Here is a 25,669-nt window from a genome sequence, read left to right as displayed (position 1 = left end):
TTATGAAGCAACGAAAATATGTTTTGTGTGCAAAAACAAAAATAACCACTTTATATAACAGTATGAACTGCTGACACATGCAGTTGACATAGTTAATGCAGTTCTGAGCTTCTGTGTACTTACATCCTAATGGTGAATCATTATTAGCCGGCTCCTCCATCAGCATAACATCCATGCATCAGCCAAACCTGAGCATGAGTTCTGATGTAAACACTGAAGCTCTGCAAAAACATTTGAATAGAAATATGACAGGGAACAGAAGAATTTGTTGAATGTAGTGGTTATTTTAGTTTTTGCTCACATTAAAACAATTTTCTTTTTTTCTGGGGAAGAAAATAAAACGTTTCAGTACACATTACTTAATGTTATAACAGTTATATACATCATAAAATTATATTTACAGTTACTTACCTTTCAGGATCATGCAGGCTGCCGCTGATGTCCGCTGAGTTTCTGACTGGACCATTAAAATTTGAGCGGAACCCTATCTAACCCAACCGTTGGGTTATAACTAAAACTAACCCAATGATGAATAAAAATGACACAACAAATTTTAAGATAACCCAACACAGTGACCAAATATGTGTAACCCAATGGCTGGGTTAAAAAAACAACCCAACGTTTTTTTACTGTGCAGTATTTAGCCACACTATTACATCATAAAGTGGCACATTCCACAACCTTTCATTTTGGTATATTGGTGTCATTATAAGCTGTTTTTAGAATAACTAGAAAGTTTTGAGTTCTGAAACTTTCTGAAACAGGATGTTAGTAAAATGATTATATCAAAAGATCAAGGCAATTTTGATTTCTCAGTTCATGATCCCTTTATTAAGAACCTTCCCCCTGAAAGTAGAAATTTTATAGCATCTTGATCCAATCTTAGGTAAAATCCACCGCATCATAAAACTTGTCATGAGTGTCACCACTTTGTGCCTCTGGTTCTGACAGCTCTGCCTAACAGACTGAGGTCTGACTCACCTGATCTGTCCCACTGTAGAGACACTGTAATATATTTTCCAACACTGCATAATCTTAAAGTGATTCAATGCATTACCTAAGCATGTCATTCCACTCCAAGGCACCTGATGTGCTAACATTTATATTCTTTTATTCCTAACCGCCAACTTGAAGGGCTTGAACGCTGTTTAACAACACACTTCAGAGATTCCTGATAGAATCCTTTAGTTTTTGCTTTGATGTTTCTCCTTCTGTCATTCTATAGTTGTTCCAAAGTTCCAATGGATTCTCTGTGGCCGTTTCAAACTTACTTGACAGATATTTTCCATATTTACAATCTCATCAGACATGCAGCTATTATGGCAACAACTTAATCACAATCAAACTATAACTTGTAGAGCTTCTTGTTTGGATGGCCTACCTATAAACCCAAGCTATGCCCTTAACATGACCTCACAAGTGGTTGGCACAATGTGCAAAAATAACTTTTGAAAATTGTCCTAATATATTATTGGCTCCCTAAATACAGTAGGAAGGTAGATTGCTCAAAATAACATATTATACTGTGAAAAATGAATTGTGCCCTGCTGTTGTAGTTTGAGCTCAAGACCACCCAGTCAACCTAGGCAAAAAATCTTGGCCTGTTGACTGACTGACTTTATGCATGCTGTGATGGAATGAATTTCAACTGCCTTGGGAAACTGCATGGGCACTACCCAGAATTCATAGTGAAGGCAGATTTATAATGAGCCTTGTTATGTATGGATTGTGTTATAGGACTATTGGTAGGAAATGCAAATGATGCTGTGAGTGGATTAGGCTTTATTGTGCTGCATCTCTAAAGGACCTTAGTCAGGGTAGATATAATATTACTTTTTTTTTTTTTTTTTTTTTGCAAAATGTTAGCAAAATCTGTTCAAGGTGTTTTTTTGTTTTTTTTTTTGCTGTCAATTGTTGTGCTGACGCAATACAAATTTTTTTTTTTATCAAAACAGATCCTGATGGCCAACTTGTAAAATTAACATTTTGTAAAATTTAGGCTTAATATAATTAAGACTGTATAACATATTGAATGGACTGTGCATTTATCGCTGTCACAGCCACATTTTCATTTTCCAAAAACAATTATATTGAATCTACCCAGACTGAGGTCTATTCACATGACAGAAAACATGTTCCAGCTCAATTTTAATTGCATATGGGATTCCAAGTACATCATGGGAAAAGCCTGCCTTTAGTTCTGGCTTGTTTAACAGCTATTGTTTGTCTGTGTGCAGAAAGCCAAATTGGGTCCATCCAAAAGAGCCACCACCCCTCTGGACGACAGTGGGTCCACTTTACCCTCAAGCAGTTTGGACACAGTTAGACTCACAGACTTTAATTTCTTGGCAGTATTGGGAAAAGGCAGTTTTGGAAAGGTGAGTTTACAATCTCTTCACCATTATTAGATTAATTAATAATAGTGTACCAGCCTTTACTCACAATAGAATGATTGGCCCTCTCTTTCATATGGAGTGTGTATGGACTATGTGCATATGGTTAATACTTATGGGCTACTGTTACATCTCTGATGGAATTGTTTTTACTAGGGGTTAAAGGAGGTAACATTAAAGAAATGAGGCAGGGAAAGAGGTGGCAATGGAATACATGACACAACTGCACTACAAGAAATATTTATTGCCCTCAAGGAACAACAAGTTAAACAGACAAGACAAAGGAGAGAAGGGAAGTTAAAGTGGCACTTAAATCATAAAATGAAATATAAGCCCCACTAACTAACTAACTTCCCAAACCCCTAAACTAATAAAGAAAGAAAAGAAAAGTCTTCAACGCAAAAGCGTCATAAACTACACTAACTGCACTAAAACCAAAACATACAAAAACAAGCGCACACAACTAAACTAGTGTTTCTAATACATCCAAGATCACTACATGCAGATATGTAGGTCACGTGACTTACTAAACTCTTCCACTCTTTCCTTGTCTTCCAAACCATCAACAAGCTGACAAAACATCAGATCAGAAAGCAGCAAAACGACAAACGTACACAATAGTCTCAGCAGAAAATGTCCTTCAAGCTCTTTCACAGATCTTTTCCTTTTAATCCTCTTGGATGAGAGCATGATTGGCAAAGAAAACGAGATGTTAATGATGATTGACAGCAAAGATATCCAATAGAATCCAAGGAAGGTGGTACCTAAGAGCATGAGAGTGAGAATGGAGAAAAAAAAAAAAAAAGTACAACACAAAAGATTGCAAACCGTAACCGTAATCCCAGGATATTGTGCTTATGACATTTCCTAATGTTCAGTTAAATTTTTTTCTCCAAATATTTTAATTTTAATTTTAGGAACATTTTGCATTTTCTTCATAATCTTAAAAGACACACTTACTTAATTTAAAATGATTATTAAATCAACAGAATTTTAATCTTTTGATGATAATTGTTTTAAATGATTGTTTCCTAAGCCAAACATTCAACCGTATACATGTATTTATATGTGACGAGTGGGGTGGGTCTGAAAGCCATGGGAACAGAGCAAGGCCGGTGGAGTAAATGACAATGAGTGACACCTGTGCTGGTCTCTGGAAGGATAAAAGGAGGAGTAACGACAGTGAAGGACAAGAGAGGTCCAGGCCTGCAGTTTATGTTGTTGTCTTTATTTTGTTATGTTTATTTGTTAATTAAAGTTTTATATTTAAATGTTCACCGGTTCCCGCCACCTCCTTCCCGATCTAGAAACATTGTTACATTATTATTATTATTAGTATTATTATTATTATTATTATTTATTTATTTATTTTATTGTTATTTTACAGTATATATATATATATATATATATATATATATATATATATATATATATATATATATATATATATATATTTATATATAGAGAGAGAGAGAGAGAGAAATTTTATACCGTGTGATTTTTGGCTGCTGTCTTTCTTATATTTACATTTAGTCATTTAGCAGACGCTTTTATCCAAAGCGACTTACAAATGAGGACAATGGAAGCAATCAAAATCAACAAAAGAGCAATGATATATGCAAGTGCTATAACAAGTCTCAGTCGGATTGTCAGGATGGAATGAGAGGTGGAGTTGGATGTCATCAGCATAGAAGTGGTATGAATAGCCATGTTTCTGAATGACAGAACCTAATGATGCCATGTAGACAGAGAAGAGAAGTGGTCCAAAGAACTGAGCCCTGAGGCACCCCAGTGGTTAGATGTTGTAAACTTGGACACTTCACCTCTCCAAGATACTTTCAAGGACCTATCTGATAGGTAAGACTCAAACCACTGGAGTGCGGTTCCTGGGATGACCTTTGCCAGTAGGGTTGACAGGAGGATCTGGTGTTTAACCTAGAGATGTTCCGAACCCTTTTTCTCTTCCCGATACTGATTCCGATACCTGGGCTCAGGGTATCGGCCGATACCGAGTACTGATCCGAAACCTGGGTGTGTATCTGTATATACAGCTGTATATACTACTAGCCCTGTGTAAATTGCTAGAATTATTTTATGGTGTGCTTCAGACTGATCCCTTAATAAAACATGAACAAATACATGGTGATCTACTGTATTCATTACAGTATTTTTATTATCTGACATGAATTTGACAGTATTATTTATTTTCTTAAGCCAAAGACGGTATAAAAAACTGCAACAAATAAGTCTAGGAATATAAAAAATTATATATTAATCAGATAATCTCTTTACAACAAAACAAGTAAAAAACAAGCAACCGTCTAGGCATGATTATTATTATTAATAGAGACGTATTATTATTACTACATAGAGACATAGCTAAATCTACTGTAGACTACAACAGTAGCTTAATATATTGTCAATTTACTCATGTTAAACCAAACATTTATTTTAATGGGCTGCCATGAAGATCTTTGAGTGTCTGTGTTTATGATATGACAGTTTTCTCCAAAGGAAACGGTAAATTCTCATGAAGTGACGGTTTATGCGTTCGTGTCCTCATATAGTGACACATAGCAGAGACTACAAAACAGTGAGCTCCCGCGCATCTGCGCCCGTCACCCACAGAGGTGTAGAATTTGCAGGAGTAATAATTAAATAGTATTTTGCAGTTTAATATTCACAGACACTAGTATATATTCGGCTACTGTCTGGAGCCCTGCGCTTTGACTAACACGGAAGCGACTGAACGCAGCTGCAGGTACCGAATATACTCGGGAGTCGGTAACTACCGGAACTACAGAGACATACCGTATTTTCCGGACCAGGGCCGCGGGAAGAAATTTTGAACAGGGGGTGCTGTGAATTTTTTTTTTTTTTTTTGACAAAAAACCTATGAGCCTATAGGCCTATTTAAAATACATTAAAAAAATAAATACATTGAGATTTACTACTTTATTGTCATATACACTTCAGTGCACAGGGTCTGAAACACAGACATCAGTTCTCAGATATGCGCAATGCCTTATTAATCAGAATCAGAATCAGAAATAATAGTTTAATAATCGAAAGAAAACGAAATAATTACTTTCATTACAATTTCAGATAGCCTATACATACATGCAACTTATTTAGATACAACAAATAATATTACAACAAAATATAATATTAATCAAACTTCACAATAACGCTAAAACAATGCAATCGATTTGGTCAGCTGGCTTGAGTCACTGCACGTTTATGTCACACGCAACTCTATTAACTCCAAAATCTTTTTACGCACACCACAAGGAAATAATCTCTGACTATTTAAGCAATTTGTTTATTGAACAGTTCTCCACATCCATTACGCAAAAAACACGCACAGAATAAAGCTTTCTGTCTCCATCTCCAACCTTTTTACACAAACCACAAGGAAATAATCTACGACTATTTAAACGTTATTTAACAGTTCTCCACAACCTTTACGCAAAGAACACACGAACGAAATAATACTCTCCATCCCCACCACCTTCCAAAAATACTATAGTATACTACTTACAATTGCTTGACTAGTCAAAGCGGATCCCACACTTGTTGCCAAAAAAATAAATGTTACAAGCGCGGCAGCACAATGCTCTTACCTGAGCTACATGCAGGCGGGCTGCCCTGGTTACAGGTGTACAAATGTCGAGGTGCGATGTATTATATAAAGATGAATGTATTCTGCGTGGAACGAGCGGGAAACCTCGTTACTCGGCGACCAAACCTGCCTGCCTGACGTTGACAACGTAACTTCCGAACCTGTGTTGATTAGGCCTCAAAATATGAAATTAAAATCCAAAATATACGTAATAGACTGCGTGTGTCAAAATCATTTTCTAAAATATTCATAAGGAATTTATAAATTGTGCAAAATAGTTTAATAGGCCTACATTTTTTTTATCTCCCTCTCGTCACTAGGGGGTGCTGCAGCACCCCCACTTCCCGCGGCCATGTTCCGGACTATAAGTCACACTTTTTTTCATAGTTTGGCTGGTCCTGCAAATTAAAGTCAGGTGCGACTTATTTATAAAAATTAATTTGACATGAACCGAGAGAAATGGACCAAGAGAAAACATTACCATCTAGAGCTGCGAGAGGGCGCTCTATGCTGCTCAGTGCTCCTGTAATCTACACTGAAGACATTGAGTGCCCTCTCGCGGCTGTAGATGGTAATGTTTTCTCTTGGTTCTTGGTTCTAAATAAATGCTACTTATAGTTCAGTGCGACTTATTTATGTTTTTTTTCCTCATCATGACTTATTTTTGGACTGGTGCGACTTATACTCAGGTGCGACTTATAGTCCGAAAAATACGGTACTGCTAACTACTGATCTATAATATAGAAGCGGCTTCACTGTCTGTTGGCATTTTAGAACGCGATGAGCGATCCAGTCATATTTAGATCAGTGCTGCTAACGCGTTTACATTTCTTCTTCGCTGCTCTAAACAGGGGTTGCTTGTGGCAACACAGCACAACTTCCTGTGTTTGCAATACATTCTGAGCAGCGAAGAAGAACCGTGCAGCAGTTAGGCAAAGCTAGCAGTCATAACTAGGTCAAGAAAATGGTATTGAATCGGTATATAGGTTCATGTACTCGCCGATGCCAGAATTTGTTGTGGTATCAGAGATATTTCTGATATTAGTAGACAGATCAAGCAAGATAAGTATTGAAGATATGGATTCCATTCTTGACAGTCTTAGGGCTTCAACAACTGAGAGCAAGGCAGTCTCAGTTGAATGTCCACTTTTGAAGCCAGATTGGTTGCTATCAAGTAGATTGTTCTGTGTGAGAAAGGCAGAGACTTGGTTGAAAACAGCCTGCTCAAGTGTTGCAAAGAAAGGACCAAGGGAAACTGGTCTGTAGTTCTCTAAAAGAGATGGTTTGAGGCTTTCTTGGTGTCATAAGCTGCACAAAGACCTAAAGGCTGTGGGTCCAAGTGCAGTATTTATTGAAGGGGAATCCAGAAACAGGCAACGGTCATCAGACAATACAAAACAACGACAAAGTTAAGGGCTGAACTGGAGGCCAAGGTGGAGCAGATAGTCAAGGCAGAGCAGGAGGCAAGAACAGAGCCAGAGACCTCCAGGTTGTACGAACATCAGCGGTGGGTCCACCACACTGGACATCAGTCTTGACTGCCTGGGCACTGCCTTACTTGCTTCAAGAACAACATTTATGACGGCCGGAAACACTGCCATGGCGCATCATGGACATCATGCCAGATTATTCAGCTGTCATGGACGCCACAGGTGGTCAAGGCTGATGTCCAGTGTGTTGGACCCACCGCTGATGTCCGTACATGCAGCTGGCAAGGTGTCCTTGATGGCTGGGGACTCTGAAGTAGTGGCCATGCCAAGCCGAGGCTTTTTTTTTTAAAGGCTCTGGCGTGGCAGCCATGTTGTGACCTGGCGCTGGTGCAAGAACTAATGTGATACTGGTGCAAACAATGGCTCTGTCCCAATTGGGACACATGCGCATGTCCGTTAAGTACACGAGACCGCATAGGGTGTCCCATTCATCATTTCAGCTTTCAGAAGATTGATGATGAGCGCCTGCTTTGTGGCATCAGTGTACCCTCGATGTGTACTTCTGCCGAGCACACACTGAAGCAAGCTCCACAGCAGACTTCATGAAAAGTGTCATGAAAGTCATGAAAGTGACAAAAGTGCGATTTGGGGTGCGACATTGGACAGGTCTAATGAGTGCAGATCATAGACTGTATAAAAACATGGATGTAGTGTCTGTGACGTCACCCATGTGTTTCTGAAGAGCATTTTGAACCCAAAAGTGGGTGGAGTAGCCATTGCTATCTTGGCAGCGCGTCACTCCCGGATAATCGAAAATTGGCAAAAAGGTGGGAGCAGGTTGCTGAAATCATGAATACCTAGCTCGAAAACGGTGACAGCTGCGGGAATCCACCTGTGACTGAAGTGGCCATGCCCTTAATTATGCAGAACTTTAAGGCTTAATATAATTTAATCAGATGAGGTAATTCATTAAAAACATTCACCCCCTCACAGTTGCAGTGAAGGGCAAAATTAGTCATAAAGACCTACATATTTTTTTGAACCAGGCTGTAAATGTTTTTTTTTCTACTGTAAAGTTGGGCGTTTTAACATGTGGAGTCTATGGGATTGACTCCCTTTTGCATCCAGCCTCTAGCGGTCAGTTAACGGTTTACAGTTTAAGTCACTTCCGTATGGACTTCCCGAGAGCAGGAGGTTGCCGCTTGGTGCAGTTGAGACTGGGCAGAGGATTAAAGGGAATTAAGTCCTTGATAAAGTGGCTAAAGTCTGGGATGGAGTGGCCTCTGGGGTCCATCAGGGTGATTGTGACACTCCGCCTGTTTTTTTCTTAAAAATGTGGCCAACCTGGTAGAATAAAAAAAAAAAAAAAAACCTAATTAAAAATAAAGATAACTTATGTATTAAGAGGAAATAATGGGTTTTTTTTTTTCTTTCTTTCTTTCTCAGTGAAATTGTAATGATATTTTGGGTTTGCTAAAGGCTATCACTGGCAGTTTGAGCTTTTGCAATTCTCCATACTCAGGTGATGCTGGCTGAGATGAAGTCTACTGGTGAACTATATGCTATAAAGATCCTGAAGAAGGATGTGGTCATCCAGGATGATGATGTTGAATGCACCATGGTGGAGAAGCGGGTTCTGGCTCAGCAGGACAAACCTCCATTCCTCACCCAGCTTCACTCCTGCTTTCAGACTGTGGTAAGGAACTCTCTCCTTGAATTAGCATTCATGTATTTGGTAGTCACTGTTATTCAGAGTGATTTCTAATATATTCCCTGGGAATCAAACCCATGTTGCTCTACTATTTGTGCAAGATCTTTATCTATCAAATATATTCTAAAAATAGACAGTCAGACTGGCTGTCCAATATTTCCCATACATGGACTCGTCAACCATTATTTTAAATTAAAAATCCATGGTTCAAAATCTTGAACACAAATTTGATAATTCTTTTGCTAGATTGCAAGTAAAATAATTTACTTTGACAACTATCAGAAGCCTCTGTTAATCAGTCACTATGGCTGTGGGCTAAATAGTAGTCCCTCTAATTGCACTCACAATCCGAATATCCACCTTTCAGCAAATCAAGAGTGCCTTAGAAGGACTGAATCTGTTTTTTTTATATATATATATATATATATATATATATATATATATATATATATATATATATATATATATGCTTTGGCAACTGAAATAGACTTTAATTTGCAAAAAGTAGGGCCATTGTAAGTGTAAATAAAAAAAATACCATTATGAAACTCTCTTCCTGGCTGTGCAGCACTTTTGTGGGGGCCTTCCCCAGCCAAATGTATTTGAATCGTTACAAATATCTATTGACAAAGAAAGTAAAGCAACATTCAGTAAAGTAAACATAAAAGGGCAATTACATTTGGAATGTTTTTACAGTTGTTAGAAGTTAGTTTTTTCTTCTTGTACTTAAAACGGTTTTCATAAATACTTATAACATCAGCATTACAATGCATTAGAAAAAAACAAATATATTTTTGTGGTATTCTACATTTAATGTTTAAATATTATATGTCTTTGTTTAAAAATGTATGTATTTTTAGTTTAAAACACGTGAATGGAAAATATAGTACAATCGCACATTGTTACAATATATATAGTTTTATACAATTTATAACATTTAATTCAAATCTGAAAAGCGTGTATCACGGAGCATGTAAATGAGGGGGATCCATTTACAGAAAATGTTAATAACCAATACCACAATCAACAAGTGAAAAGCACAGAATCAAAATTCCTAAGTAACAGTCCAAAAGAAGGCAAACAAAAACTACTTAAGCAATAGAGAACTCTGATGCCAGTACTGTTTTTATGACAAAGAATGAAAGAGACACAGCCATGAGCACACCTACTCTAGAGGTGCTTTGCATCCACATCCAACCATAAAAGCTTATCATAATCCACCAAATGATAATTTTAGTTTGTTAACAGTAATGCTACAGTACCTCAATAATTGTGTTGGTCAAGAAAAATAAATCTCTAGACATGAGATTGAGACAATGTTGATTCTAGTTTTCAGTAGCCATTTACATAGTTAGAAACTGAGTAATGTTTAGTGTATTAGAATCTATTATTAAACAACAGATTTGAATTTTTTTTTTACTTACCATTCGTAAAATGATTGCAATCTGAAGTAGGAAATTAGAAATTAGTTACCACTCAACATGAATCAAATAACTTTAGATAACATGACTTTCTAATTTCTAGACAAAGCCTTTCAGACAAGGCCAGCATTAAAGTTTGTCTAAACAGTTTCATATATGTAGCTGTTTTTTTCATAGGATCGTCTGTATTTCGTGATGGAGTATGTTAATGGTGGTGATCTGATGTACCACATCCAGCAAGTAGGCAAATTTAAGGAGCCACAAGCAGTGTAAGCCACTCTCTCGTTGTGTTTATATGCGTGTCTACAGTAATCATTTCTGGGTTTGAGCCTTAAAGCATACATCACTGTATGTATGTTTGTAGGTTACATGTAAAATAATCTGCTTGTTGCAGGTTCTATGCTGCAGAGATTGCTGTTGGACTTTTTTTCTTGCACAAGAAAGGAATCATATACAGGTGAACACACTGAGACCTTTGTCAACAGTTTCAAAGTGTAAGCTAATTGGTTGTAATCAGCAGCTAATTGGCCTTACATTTATTGTGAGCTGTTTTATGTTCAGTACAATTAGGAGTGTGTAAAACCCTGATTTTGTGTGATTTGTGCATTAAGCAGTTAGATCAAATAAATCTAGACATAATATAACAGACAAAATGTATAATTCTAAAGTCTAACAAGAATAATTAATAACATTAAAGCAATAAAAAGAAATAAACAAACTATGCCATTCTGAGTAACAGAGTTGCAAGTATCATGGTTACAGATTTTGCCTAATTGAATCAGTCAGTAAAGGATGGCTAGTTTGAGAACTATTGTTGCTTTTTTTATATTTTTGTTTTATATTACTTTTTTCTTGTTTTCCACTAAAGAGTCCAAATGGTGTTATTTCTTGAGGGTCACATTTTAAGGAAAATGCTATAATTATTTAAAGATAAGTGAAAAATGTGGTTATAACAATATGGTAATAACACTGCTAATAAACTTAAAGTCATTAGAAAGTTATTTTAGTTTCTTAGATACAGTTTTAAAGGTCTTTTGTGTCTCTAATGCATTAAAAATATCATCGTAACGTATTTGTGAAATGTGCTAAATACTGACTCGTTGCAAATGACTAATAAAATACCAAATCACTATTTAACACAATCTTCAAACAGGAATTCTGTATTTGTTTAGGAGCTAAACCTAGTTATTTGGCTTGTTTATCTTTGAGCAGCTAAATTGGCCTAGGGAAATAGAGCAAATAGATGAACTGACGTCAGCAAGAATGAAAGAGACAGAGTCGTTGTTTCAGAAAAAAAGAAAAACACTGCACTTGCTTTTACATGAACTAAAATGAACTACATTTTCGTTGTGCTTGTGTGTGGGGGAAAAAGAACAAGATTAGTTTTGTTAAGATATGTTTTTATAAAAAAGATTTAAACAGGAAAACAAACATATTCTTTTCTGTAACCCTATCCTCCCACTTTCACATTTTAATGTATTGTAATGTTATTTTACCACTTTCAGGGATCTGAAATTAGATAATGTCATGCTGGATGCAGAGGGTCATATTAAGATTGCAGACTTCGGTATGTGCAAGGAGAACATTGTGGAAGGTGTGACCACCCGTACATTTTGTGGAACGCCAGACTACATCGCTCCAGAGGTGAGTGAAGGAGTGTGTTTCCTGCAGACAGTACCAGTCCTCCCAGACTCACAACTAGTGCTAAATGGAAATGTGACTAGCAGAACCCTGACTCTGTGGTGTTTTCTCAGAGGAGGCAGTGCACAGTATATACAAAAATACTAAGTAAATGTTTGCTTCTTATTTAGAAAAAATATATATGCCACATGCTACTGATTTGAACAATTCTAAAATAAAGTTTCAGGAGTGGCTTCAGTCTTCAGATGTCAGTAATCCCTCCACAGCGGCACTTGAAATTGTAATTTTAATAAAAAATATAAAAAGAAAATAGTCCATTGCAATTAATGATGCTTTCCATAAGAACCTTTTTAATAATTTGCTGTAATGGAGATCATTACTTTCTTTCTCCCATATTTTTATTCATACAGATATTTGCATATTGAGAATAGATCTAGAACTAGTGTTTGGCTGCTCCCTTTTCCCTTTACTGAAGCTCCTCTTCTCCTAAGTTTACTTAACATGAGGATGTCTCCACGAGTGGCACATAAGCTCTTACGATGCAGGTTATCTGTGGCACTTCATCACCGCATATTGATGACTTTTATCTGCTCTGACATCCTCAGACACACACTCACAGTATCTTTCTCTCTCTGTCCCTCTGTGTTTTTTTTCTTCCACAAATACTCAAACTGCAGTGGCATGACACGACAGTGGGTGGCAGAGTTGTCTCCTACAGCAAGTCTTTAAAAGTCATACTGTAAAGGCAGCAACAATGGCCTTTCAGACTCCTCCACACACAAAAAAGAGACTCTCTGTATCTATATTAAATAAGTAAATAAATAAGTAAAACTAAACAAACACTCACACCTTATCGGAGATAGATTGCTTTTGAATTAGGTAGAAACCAAATCACTCAGTGAACCAAATCAGTTAAAGTATGTCTAGTAATCTCCTTGTCATCATCATAATATCCTTACTAGCTTCAAAAATGTGCATCTATGACACTGTTCTAGTGCTGTGTGTGTGTCATAGCAATTAAAGAAAAGTGAAAGTGAAAATAAGAATAAAATTATAGTATTATTAAAATGTCTTAAGCTTTATTCTTTTTTTAATGATATTTTTAATGTATTCTTTTTTTTTCTTTTTTTTCATTACAAGTGTGTTTTTTACTTTTTTTGCCTTGCATGGCATTAAAACACATACTGTGTGTTCACACAAATATAGCACACACAGTTTTGTGTTTTGTAGCTGCAGAATTTATTATGTGTATATTAGTGGCCATTTGTCCTCCACCCTCTTCTGAGAGCATCCTCTCTCTCTCTCTTTCTGTCTCTTTTGCTGACCTACATATTATGCAGTGGTAATGCGTGTTATCTGGGAACACGTTTCTGCATGTTAACTTGAGTGTTAATTATGTCAAAGGTAGAGCAGCATTAACACACATGGCTAACAATAAATTTGTTACACATATGTCTTTGTGTTTCAGTGAAGACCTCCCATTGATTTCTGTTGTCTAAAAATAAGTTAATTACAATTTCTTTCTCATATATTGCCAACATATTGTTAGTATAATATGGTCTCTTTAAAATCAAGAACAATAAATGTCTGGAGTTTAAATCCAGTCTCTGACCTGAGCCTTTTTACTAGCAGTTCACTTTGTTTACTTTTATCACTCAAATATATTTCCATCCATTATTCTGTCACTTGCTTAATCGGATTGGTTAATAATTTTAAGTTGATTGATTAAGAGAGATGATATTAGTAGATGTTGTTTTCTCCTGAGTAATTGTTTAGTCTGATTTTGATATGTGCTCTGCGCATCTCAATTAGCCTGTGTGTATATGGTATGTGTAGATGAGGGATACGATTTATTTCGTGTGTGTGTGTGTGGTCCTCAGTATTTTTAAAATCTACGATTCAACCTTGAGCGGCTACAGCCATGGTCTAGAACTGTCACATAGTGTTAGCATGATGTCACACACAAACACACACTCTCTAAATGTGTTGTGAACTGCATCAGCCAAGAAATCTGACTGCAATCTGTATAAGCCGTGTGAAATTCTGGAATATATGGTTCAAAAAAGAAAAGGTGTGTGTTTTCAATATTGATATTTTAAAGACACACACTCACCACATCATCATTTCTTACACCCCACCCACCCAAATCCAAAATCCATTTAGATATTTTGACTGGAACACTGTATAAGTTAGGAATAATTGACGACGGGACGTTGAATTATTAGAAAAATAATGCACACCCAATTATACCTTGGGTGTGCATTATTTTTCGAACAATTCATTGGTCCGGAGACAATTATTCAGCTTATACTACGGTTATCACACCTCAAGACATCGATCCGATGATTTATTTAAAAGGATTCGTCCGGTTTTTGTACATAAATTACTACTGTCAGACTATTTCTTTTCTAGTACCAAAACATTGTTTTAAAGCTAGTAACAGAGGCTTTGAGCCATGATAGCATTCTAATGCAGTTATTAATGAAGTTATTAGAAAGAGAACGAGAGCGACAGAGACACACAGAGAGAGAAAAAAAAAAAGAGAGAGTGACCGTTATTACTGTTAACTATGCGTAGTGATATGGAACTGTAATGTGGTCAAGAGAGCTGCCTGGAACTACGTTCGCCATGCGTTTCCCAGAAAATAATTGCACACCCCAGAACGTTTGTAAGCCAAGAATCAGATTCAAGCATTCAATGGCCCCGTAGTATAATAGACTATATTCTTGTAATTTATTTGTAAGGGAGATGTGTTGTTTCAGAACGGAAAGGGATGATGCGAAAAATGGAGATATCCTTGTTGCAATTATGCTGATCTTCAGTCTGTAATCTGTAGGGTATTTTATGGTGGCTCTTTTCAGATCATAGCATATCAGCCGTATGGCCGTTCTGTGGACTGGTGGGCTTATGGAGTGCTGCTGTACGAGATGCTGGCGGGACAGGTGAGTTCACGTGTGTATAACCATTGCCAACTGTTACCTTTTGCCAATCTTATAATACAGGAGTAGCTTTGTTGTAATATAGCTTGTAGTTTGTGGTCATGTGTGTTTGTATGGTTTTAAACTGAATTGATCCACATATAATATTGACACCACCAGCTGCTGTATCCAGAGAGGGGTACATCTCTGGGTAAACTGCACCCCTTACATCCACAACCTGTTTTTAGAGAATCCATATCATACATTTAAATCATCCATCTTATCATAATAAACATATTTTATAAGGTTCTTTTCTGTTAGAAGTAGAATTTTTTTAAGCAGTCTGGTGGTACCAGCTGTCAGTGATGTATCAAGATGGTAATAACATGGTACACTGGTATTTAAATGGTACTATAATGTCCTACAAATAATACCACTTTGTCATTTCGATCTTTACTTGTTTTTCCCATGGTATATTTTATGCTAGTGCAATTGTAGATTAAGCTTAATTTTAATTCTATAATGCCACATGTGAAGAGAATAAGAGTTTCCACATTTAAATATCATGATATATACTTAATATTCATTTTAATTTCATGTTGAATATGTTTTCTTTTTTCTCTCTCTCTCTTCTCAGCCTCCATTTGATGGTGAGGATGAAGACGAACTTTTTCAGTCCATCATGGAGCACAATGTCTCCTACCCTAAATCCATGTCCAAAGAAGCAGTTTCCATCTGCAAAGGGGTAAGTTCTGACACATAAAGGCAGAATGTTTCAAGTTCTATAGCCCAGCTGAACCAGTATTATTTCTTTTTTTGACTCAATGTTTGGTCTCTGGTAAGTTAAGAACAAGGAACAAAAATTCACTAATACATTATTCTACTATTTTGATGTCTGTATTTTTTATCTTAGCTTCTGAAAGTAGTTGTAGACTTCTCGACTTAATAGTTACAGACTTTTTATTCTCCAGAACTATGGATGTTTGTGGCTAAGACCAGAAAGTACTAGTTTAGGGGCTCATTTCACACCTAACAAATGAGTAGGATACTGTATGTATCTCAGAAGAAGAGATTTAAGTCATTTAAAAAAACAGTTCATAGGTTCCCATGAATCCAAGATCATTCTGACAGAAATACACTGAAATTTGTTATCAGTATTTCTTAAATTACATTTACTGAAAGTTACTGGAATGTAAAAAACTGAAAAAAAAAGATATATATATATATATATATTGTACCGTTATCACTTCCTTTAATCACTCATATGTCATGCATCTGCTCAGAAATCCACTGCCCATCAGAAATCCACTGCAGGAGCTGATCCAATTTAGATAAGAACACCCAAACCTGGTTTCATTTTTAATAAAAGTCTTATCAGTGTTGAGGTTTCATTTGCCATGAATGCAGTGTTACTGGATTCATCTTCAGTCTGACTAAAGACCAAAACTTTTAACTGTATTGCCAGAATTTAAGAGTGAGAGTGAAACAGACCATTTCTTCTTTACTCGGCTACTGTGGTAAATCAGAAATACATATTATTTTCATCATTTTCACTAACATCAACAAAAACATGACTAGATTTCATATTTTCTCTTTAATATAGTATTTCCACAATTGCTGTTTCCAGAACATCTTAACATTTTGTTTTCAGTGAGATACATATAAGCTACATCCCTGACAAAAATAAATAAATAATATATATATATATATATATATATATATATATATATATATACACACACACACACACACACACACACACACACACACATTTGATACATTCAGTAATAAATTATATTTTCTTTTAAGCAGTTCAAACCAACATACTATTTAGCAGAAATAAAGCAATTATATGACATATCTGAACACTCACATTAAATTCTCTCACAGACTCTGTTTAAATGCAAGTTCTGAATCTATACCTTGTTCTCTTTTTGCCTTGACCTGTAACATTTCACTTTTCTTGTAAAAAAAAAATTTACAGAAGATATTGCCTTAAAATTTTCCACATTTATTTTTCTGTGTAGATCTCAGGTACTTTCGGGAATACCACAGTAATACCAAAATACTTTATGCAAGTTTTATTGTAAGAACATCCTGCTAGGTAAAGCAGGACACAACACAGCTGATGATTTGTCTCATCACACACTGTCTCACTTTTATAATGTTCTCTATCACCTTGTGTCTTTTTGTCAGTGGTAGAGCTATAAGTTCATCTGTTTTCATTTCTGGGTGTTTTGAAATGTGTGTGTGTGTGTGTCTTATAAACTGTGCCGCTTACTAATGGATACATAGTGGTTGTCAGAAGCTGACCTAGAAAAGCCCAGGACTTCAGAGGTATAATTAATTAGAAATTTACCTGAAATCAATTTTCCTGGCAAATTTAAGTCACCATTTATAAAAAAAAATTAAAAACTTGCAAACTTTTTCTTTAGTTATCAAGCTGTTAAAATTAGTATTTCTTAGAATCATATAGCTGTTGTAACTGCCAACGTTTGTAAAGTTCTTTGCATCGTGTTGGGTCTGTGAAATGTTGGTTCACAATTTAGTTTAAGTAGAAATTATTAGCACATATTAATGCCTTATTCTGCAATATTATATTTTATAAATCGCTTAATCCTTCCCAATACCTAAAATTCACAACTACCTTACTATTAATAAGCAGCAAATTAGGCAAAAGTCATAGTTAATAGTTAGTTAAATGTGAGAATTGGTCCCCAGACTAAAGTGTGGTCAAATATTTAGTCCCAAAAAAAAAAATAGATTTTAGCTTTACTATTTGAGTTTACACATTTTATCTGCAGTTCAGGTCTATCAAGACCCTGGAGAATGAGTATGTCTTGAAGCTGGTAAGCTGTTAGGGTTATCTTTTTTTACTTCATATTAAGAAACTGCAGTTACACTTTCATAATAGATGTTCAGATGCAACTGAACCTAGACTAATTGTTGACAAAATGTTCATGTCCGTGCAGTTGGTCAACCCATATTTGAAATTATGTGTTATCATGACATTTATAGTTGAGCATATGCCTGTAAACTGAACATTTTGTTAGTTATAGAAATATATATATTATGTGCTAATGTTTAGACAGTAATGATTGTATTTTGTCTTGTGTCTCAGATGATGACAAAACACTCTTCAAAGCGTCTGGGCTGCAGCCCAGAGGGGGAAAGAGATATTAGGGAACATGCTTTCTTCCGCCGGATTGACTGGGAACGTCTGGAAAACAGAGAAATACAGCCTCCATTCAAACCCAAAGTGGTAAGAAAATCCATTCAGGTCTATTCATTTTCAGCTTATGTGTGTATTTATCATATTCTGATGGAAAAAAAAAACTAAGAGCTGTTGCTGGGTTTTAATGATTGAAAGTTTTAATTGTGAAGCGGCCCTGAAAAGGCATGAATATTAAAATATTGCTAAATAATTACTGTATGGTGATTAAGCTACTGGAGAGTAAATGTTATTATATTTCTGTTTGCCAGAAATTCACTTTAAAAAATGGGGACTGTATTTTAGGTATTACGGGATGAAATATTGGTGCCTGTACTACTTATAACTGTATTTTTTTATGAAGTGATATGTTAATATAGTATTACTTGAACTACCAAAACCATTTTTCCCTAAGAATTCACTGATAACCACCATGATACAAACAGTACAATATGTGCACTGTCCATAAAATGGTAATTCTTAGTCTTTCCTTCCAAAATTATAAAAGTAACAATCACATAATAATCATGACAGTATGTAACATTAAAATTACAATAATATTTACAGTATATAGTAAAGTAACTTTATTAAATAAAGTGTATAAAACGTATATGTTAAGTATTATTAAGTTTATAAAGTATATAAATATTACCAATTACCAGGTTTTTACTATAACATTTTTTTTTTTTTTTCTGTAAAAATTGCAATGCAGTGAAAACCACTTCTACTAGCCCTGATGAATGCTTATTGCTATTTAAAATTTTTGTGCCTTCTGATATTTGTTCTAATAATTTTTTTTTTTTTTTTTTTTTTGGTGAAACATGTTATGAATTGGTTTTGCTTTTCTGAGACAGTGCCTGTGGAGGAAGTGAGAATATTTTGTCAAGATACTAAAAGGATAGAGAGAGAGCCATTTGTCATACTAAATAGCTTAGATTGTCCTTGGTATGGTTGTGTGTGTGTGTGTTGTTTGAGTGAAAGAGAGCGAGAGAGAGGGATGAGCTGAAAAAGCAGTCTGCATGCATATGACTTCTAAAGTGGGTCATACTGTAGTTGTTTCCCCTTCACAAGCACACATGCTCTCCCACACATATATCTTTGAATAGGTCATTCTGTCACATCACTAGGGACAAAACGGAGAAGAAGAGAAGGGTTAGTTTGTCTCGAGTACTTGTTTCTTATGATGTCCTATTTTTTATTCTCCTGTGTTATGCGTGAGTGTGTTGTGAACATCACCTGTCACTTTGAATATTCTTGTTTGCTTGTTTTCAACAATTTTCTGATGTCCCCTCAGGACATCCTGAAGCTAAACTGCTGCTTCCTCTCATGGTCAAAAGTAGGCCAGAGACGGACCCCGTGTCCCTTTCTCACTAATGGTGGGGGGTGAAACAGGCTTAATTCAGCACAGCTACCATTTTAAACATTTAGCCAATCATTAGTTCCACTGCTGACGTAGGAAGTGCCCCACATGGACCTCTGTGTCTGAAAAAATGTATTTTTATGGTCTCTGTGTTTATGTGCGATTATGACAGTTGCAACTTTAATTGATCTGCATACTTGTTGGAAAACAACCAGATGGATTCCCCCTCAGTGTCGCATCATTCACACATGATGGGAAGATCTTCCTCATAAGAGAGCATGACAAGGCATTTACATTTGACCATTTCTCTCAGTTTCTGAGTCACCATTCATCTCTCCTTTCAAATATCATACAAGGGGGAGGGTTGTCTTCTATTTTAAGGCACATCTTGAGCTGCATGTCTTATAGAATCTGGCAGCTTTAAAAACGGGAAAATCCATATCCTTTCTTTCTAAAAGTTTGTGTAAATTACATTTCAGACTTAAGTCGATTTCGATTAAAGATATTTTTCATTGCATGGTATGCCAAATAATTTATCAAAACAATTGCAAATAATTTAGATCAGTCTGCACTATTTTTAAGTTGTTGTTCCATGTACACATGAAGGAAATGGCTGCGATGTCACTTTTTGCGGTTCTTGAACTGCTCTGATGGAAGGAAAACAGGGGCATGATTAAAACTATTCATTTTGTTCACACACATATTTGTAAATCATTCTTTGTAATTCATTTTTGTGTTAAATTGACAGACTTCTTTTAAACATTGTGTGAAGTCATACAAGTAAATCTTGTGTTCTTGTGTTAAAACAATTCTTGAAAGCCCTAACAAAAAGGATCTGAAACCTGCACACCTTATAAGCCACACATGTATATATCATTAATGAGGAGCTTTGAATCATTTATTCGTCATAATAATAGGGTTATTATAAATGTGCTTCTGGTACTTTTTAATACACATGGTATGGAGGTTAAAGATGTATACTAAATGATTGATTGAGTGCCAGATATTAATGTTAGTTAATTTGTCAAGATGCTTATAAGGTGTAGAAGTACTTGTGTGCCAGTCATGGAATATATGGAAAATGAGAATAGCAAATAGCTGATTGTGATTACCATGTTGTTTTATCGCTCAGATAAATATTTTTAAGCTTCAGGTTTTACACTTATATTAACAGAGTAATGCAAAGTACTCATGTAGAAAGCTACTGTCGGTTAGCAGAGTGTTTGGCTTCCACATCTGTGTTCTCCAAACCAGTAGAGACAATTGCATTATCATCCAGATGAAGAGGAACTAGGGCATATAATGTGAAATCTGAAGAGTGTTAATCTGTGAGTTGGACATAAGGGATTTGGGAACACAAGTATAAAAAGGCATCAGATCATTTCATATTCTTCTCACAAAGAATATTAATCAAATCCCTAGTATTTAGAGTTCCAACCAAAGATAAAACATTCTAACTTTAAACTATGTTTGTTGTCTGCATTACAATGTGTGTTTTACAATGTGCTTAACGAACATTGCACTGTGGCATTTGTGTGTCTGTATGTGATATGATTAACACTATAAATAAACTGTCAAAAGTAATCTCTATCTTAATCTCTCTCTCTCTCTCTCTCTCTCTCTCTCTCTCTCTCTCTCTCTCTCACTACCTTTTTTTTTAATAGTGCGGAAAGGGGGCAGAGAACTTTGACAAGTTCTTCACACGCACACAGCCACAACTGACCCCTCCTGACGAGCTGGTTATCGCCAACATCGACCAGGCTGAATTTGATGGATTTTCCTTCATCAATCCTCAATTCATCCATCCCTCCATCATCAACAGTGAATAAAATGGAAAAAAGAGGGAATGAATGTGAATCTACCTACAACCCCAAAGCTCTGCCCTTGCCTTTACCCTTTTATCTAACAAATGTTAAATCAAAACCACAACTCAACGTCTTAAATCAAATCATGTCCAGGTTTTGTGTTTGTTTTTTGTTTCTTTTTATCTAGTAATTCTTCACTTTTTCACATCATTTCAATGTAGGCCAGTCAAAGAGTTTACCTTAATGATTGAAAACAGATTGAAAGATTTTTTTTAACACTTAAACTCTGGTTAGGAAGGGCTGTTTACATTACAAACTGTTTGTTTGACTTTGTGCAGACCAGTATTTAAAAGTATATATAAAAAGGCCATCTTATCTCAAGCCCCTGGTGGCTGACACAGCATGATTTTGCCACATCTTCCCAAAGCCGAATAACAGAAATAGAGTTGTGTGCTTCCTAAGACTTCCTAAGTCTTCCCATTCAGGATTTCTAAAGGTAATCGCCAAAGCCAATGGGGTTTCTGCCTTCCCCTTAGCACTGTACCAATTTATCTTTTTACAGATTTATTTTGGTGTCAGTTTAAGTACTCACTTTTTGGAATCGCCAGTGTTTTTTCAGTGTTAGTGTCGTTAAATATTTTAAATAAAATACTAAACATCTCTCAGTGTAATATTTGCACATATTTCAGGTATGACATGACAACTTGGCTCTCCAGTTTGACACTTGTTTGCATTTTATTTTTGTTCTATGGCAAAAATAAGGGTGCCAAGAGTTTTTACAATCCACAATCGGAGCTTTGGATGCATGACATGTTTAATGTTTCAAGGTTTCATTTCATTTATTTTATTTTGTGTGTCTGTGTGCATTTAGAATGGTTTTATTTAACAGTAAACACATAAACACTTTTAACCATAAAAAATGACAGAATAATAATGGTATTACCTCATTATCCCTTTAATTCACCAAATGTTTTTAAAATATCCTCTATTTTGCCATAGCAGAAAATATCCTGGGAACATGAGAAAATGTTGTGTGTATGTGTGTGTTTTGTTTGGATAATGAGAGATATTATGAGAGGCAGAAATATTTAAGTGTTGGCATTTATGTCAAGCTCTAATTATGTTGTTCTCAAATTCTCATTGTCTGCATACAAGTAAATATTGAACAGTAAATGTTAATCTCTGCTATACCTGCAGAATAACCCTTACATCATGTTTGGATTTAACACAATTGACGATAAAATGTAACATCGTTATGTCATATTTATCTTCTGCTTCAATATTTTGGTTATACTTAATAAAACATGCTATTTTAACAGTATAAGAACCTTTTTAAACTAATTAAATGTGATTTTGTTAAATTACAAAGGTGAAATTTCTGTGACACTAGCAAAATTACAACTGAGGGAAAAAATGAAAGCAAGTTTGCATTAACTCTTAAGGAAATAGTTCAAAAATGGAAATACTGTCATTATATACTCACCCTCAAGTTGTTCCGAACATGTATGAGTTTCTTAATTCTGTTGAACACAAAAGAAGATAATCTGAAGAATGTTGGCAAGCAAACTGTTTTTTTTCCCTCATAATATGGAAGTCTACTGGCATCTGTTTGGTTACCAGCATGAATAAATGGCAGAATTTTCATTTTGGGTGAACTATCCCTTAACCCTAAAATGGAGGTACAATTGTTAGTTGGTTTAATGTTTTTAGTTACTTTAATAGTCCACATTTCAACTATCATTGTCCCTTTTAAATGTGTAATTTTGTATTAACCACATCATTACACAGTCAGCTACTATAATGCTATTCTTCAGGTAGATATTTGTGTAATTGTTGTTATCATTGGTGTGTACTGTTGTAGACATTGTAATATGACCTTGTACTTTGCATAATGAAATCCTTTACAAATGTGCTTTCGCCATTCGATTTTTCAACTGTATTTTGCTTTTGGCTGTTATGTGTAATCTGATTGGATTACATTTGAAAGTGTGAGCTGATTGGCTGCTGTCATCCTTCTATGTTCTGATAACTAGCATTGTTTGCATGTTTTGGAATGCAAAGGATCCACTTGAAAAGATTTGTGTGTATTTGTGAGGAATGTTTTGTTATCAATGGAATATAAAATTGAGATTATAAAATTATTACAGCATGGAGTATGAGCAAGCCAGATACATATGAAAGATTTGTCTCCATTCACATATTTAATAGTGTAACTCTCAGTTTCAATTATTTTAATGTCTTGATATTGTAGTTTGTGAGATTATTTATGTTCTTCTTCCCATCTTTTTCTGCTGTTAGAAGTAATGCATATTATGTAAAACATTTCAGAATTAGATGAAAATAACACATGGAACAATTGGCTTGTTTAGATTTTAGATCACAGGTTTCAGTTTTCTTCTAGCACTATAATATACTTGCCAGTTTTATATTTTCCCCTCTTTTTTTGTCACATAATGGCAAATATATGGCCCCATAGTTTAGATCAACTCACTTCTGTCTTCTCTATTATTTGTGTTGATTTAACAATGTTAATCTTGCCGTAAAATCCCATCAGTGCTAAATACGTCTATGTTGAAATCATATGCAAACTCCCATCGTTCTTTTCGTGGGTCTTTCCAAAAACCTGCTTTGCATCAGTGCCATACTGAACCCAGCAAGACCAGTGTTGCACTAACTGCGTAGCCACAACGATGTTTGCCAGTATTGAATCCAGTATTATGAGCACTGGTCTCATGTAGCTGTACTGTTAACTCAGCTACTGCTCTTGAGATCGCATCAGTGTATCTCTTGCTTTGTGTATCTGACATTCAATCATGTGTACTACCTTGGCTGTTGTAAAGAAAGTTGCATAGCCATTTTTTGAAAACAGGTTTAACATGGCATGCTTTGAGTTTCCTCTACTGTAAGATGATCCATATGCCTTACCCAGTTCTTTATATTCCTGTGATGCTTAATTAATGATTGAATACATGAACAAATGGATGAATGAAATGTTAACATTATTGCTTGTTTGCCTCAGTTGTTTAGCTTTCCGGGGGCAGGAAAATTTCACCCAAAATTGGAAAGTTTGTCATCATTTACTCACCCTCATGATGTTCAAAATCTGCATGACTTTTTTTATTCTGTGGAACACTAAATATTTTGAAGATTGATAGTAGTCAAAACTATTTTGGTTAACATTGTGTAAAAAAGATTGATCTTCTTCCACAGTAGATAGGAAGTCATACAGGTTTGGAAAGACATGGGAGAGAGTAAATGACAGAATGGGGTGAACGATCCCTTTAAATGTACTGGATCTGCTTCTTTAGTCATCTTTTGTCATCTATTATAATTGTTAATTGATTACAACCATATTATAAAAACAAGGTGGAATTACCTTTCCCAATTAGTCAGCCATTCATGTTTGTTCCGGTACTATTAAGTTTTGTGTTTGTTGAAGAGGAGAGCAAGAACTTTGCTCCTCATCTTATCACGCTGTTTGTTCATTACTTTGTTGTTCTTTGTGCGTAGGTTGGATGGTACATCACCCTGTGGTCCTTTTGCTTTGTGTGATTCAGTCCACCTGTTTTATTTCTAACTGTTAAATGTATCATGTTCATTTAGAGGACAAAATCAACAGAATGCCTTATTTTGCTCTCTTTGTCTCTCAAATAGCAAGGCCCTGAAATTAACCCAAAGCACTATCTCTGTTCTTATACACAGTAATATTGATCCATAACATATAAATAAACCAAGTAAAATGTTGTATTTTGTAGAAGTGTATGTTAGCCCTGCCTTTGTTGTCTTAACAGAATATATGCTTTTCCATGCAATCCTGTTGCCATTTATACCTAATGTATGATATTGCAAATAAAGAAGGGAAAATCAAACTCAAGTCTGTTGGTGTCCCTTATTGAAAATGAAGCTGACACTGCAACAGTGCAGGGTGCAGATAAAAAGTAATGCTAAGAGTCAAAAGAAGTATAAATGGTAATTTTATGTAGTTTATCCAGAAGCTCATGACATATCTGTTGGAGAAAAAAAAACAGCATCTGCTGGTTGGGTATATTTTGAAGTATGGATGCAGGTTTGAGCTGGGCCTTAGCTGATCATGAGCTGATTTAAGCTGGTCATGTGCTGGTCCTGAGCTGGTTTAAGATGGTCCTGAGCAGGAGCTA

General features: G+C 35.5%; 1 protein-coding gene across 2 annotated transcripts in view; it reads left to right on the top strand.

Moving 5' to 3' along the window:
- The window catches only part of LOC113049910 (protein kinase C alpha type), a 96,206-nt gene extending 72,782 nt beyond the window's left edge, over positions 1-23,424 (top strand). Inside the window, exons 10-18 of one of the 2 annotated variants that reach the window (XM_026212649.1) lie at positions 2,238-2,378; positions 8,968-9,141; positions 10,755-10,846; positions 10,972-11,034; positions 12,083-12,221; positions 15,080-15,160; positions 15,774-15,881; positions 18,258-18,398; positions 21,372-23,424. In XM_026212649.1, coding sequence (XP_026068434.1) covers positions 2,238-2,378; positions 8,968-9,141; positions 10,755-10,846; positions 10,972-11,034; positions 12,083-12,221; positions 15,080-15,160; positions 15,774-15,881; positions 18,258-18,398; positions 21,372-21,536 — 1,104 coding nt within the window. In that variant the 3' untranslated portion in view covers positions 21,537-23,424. The remainder of the gene's footprint in view (positions 1-2,237; positions 2,379-8,967; positions 9,142-10,754; positions 10,847-10,971; positions 11,035-12,082; positions 12,222-15,079; positions 15,161-15,773; positions 15,882-18,257; positions 18,399-21,371) is intronic. The other variant, XM_026212650.1, reaches the window with a different exon arrangement.
- Positions 23,425-25,669: the final 2,245 nt, after the last annotated feature.

The sequence above is a fragment of the Carassius auratus genome, chromosome 30 (genome assembly GCF_003368295.1).
Source record: "Carassius auratus strain Wakin chromosome 30, ASM336829v1, whole genome shotgun sequence".
Taxonomy (NCBI): Eukaryota; Metazoa; Chordata; class Actinopteri; order Cypriniformes; family Cyprinidae; genus Carassius; species Carassius auratus.
This window is presented reverse-complemented; position numbering and strand designations above follow the sequence as displayed.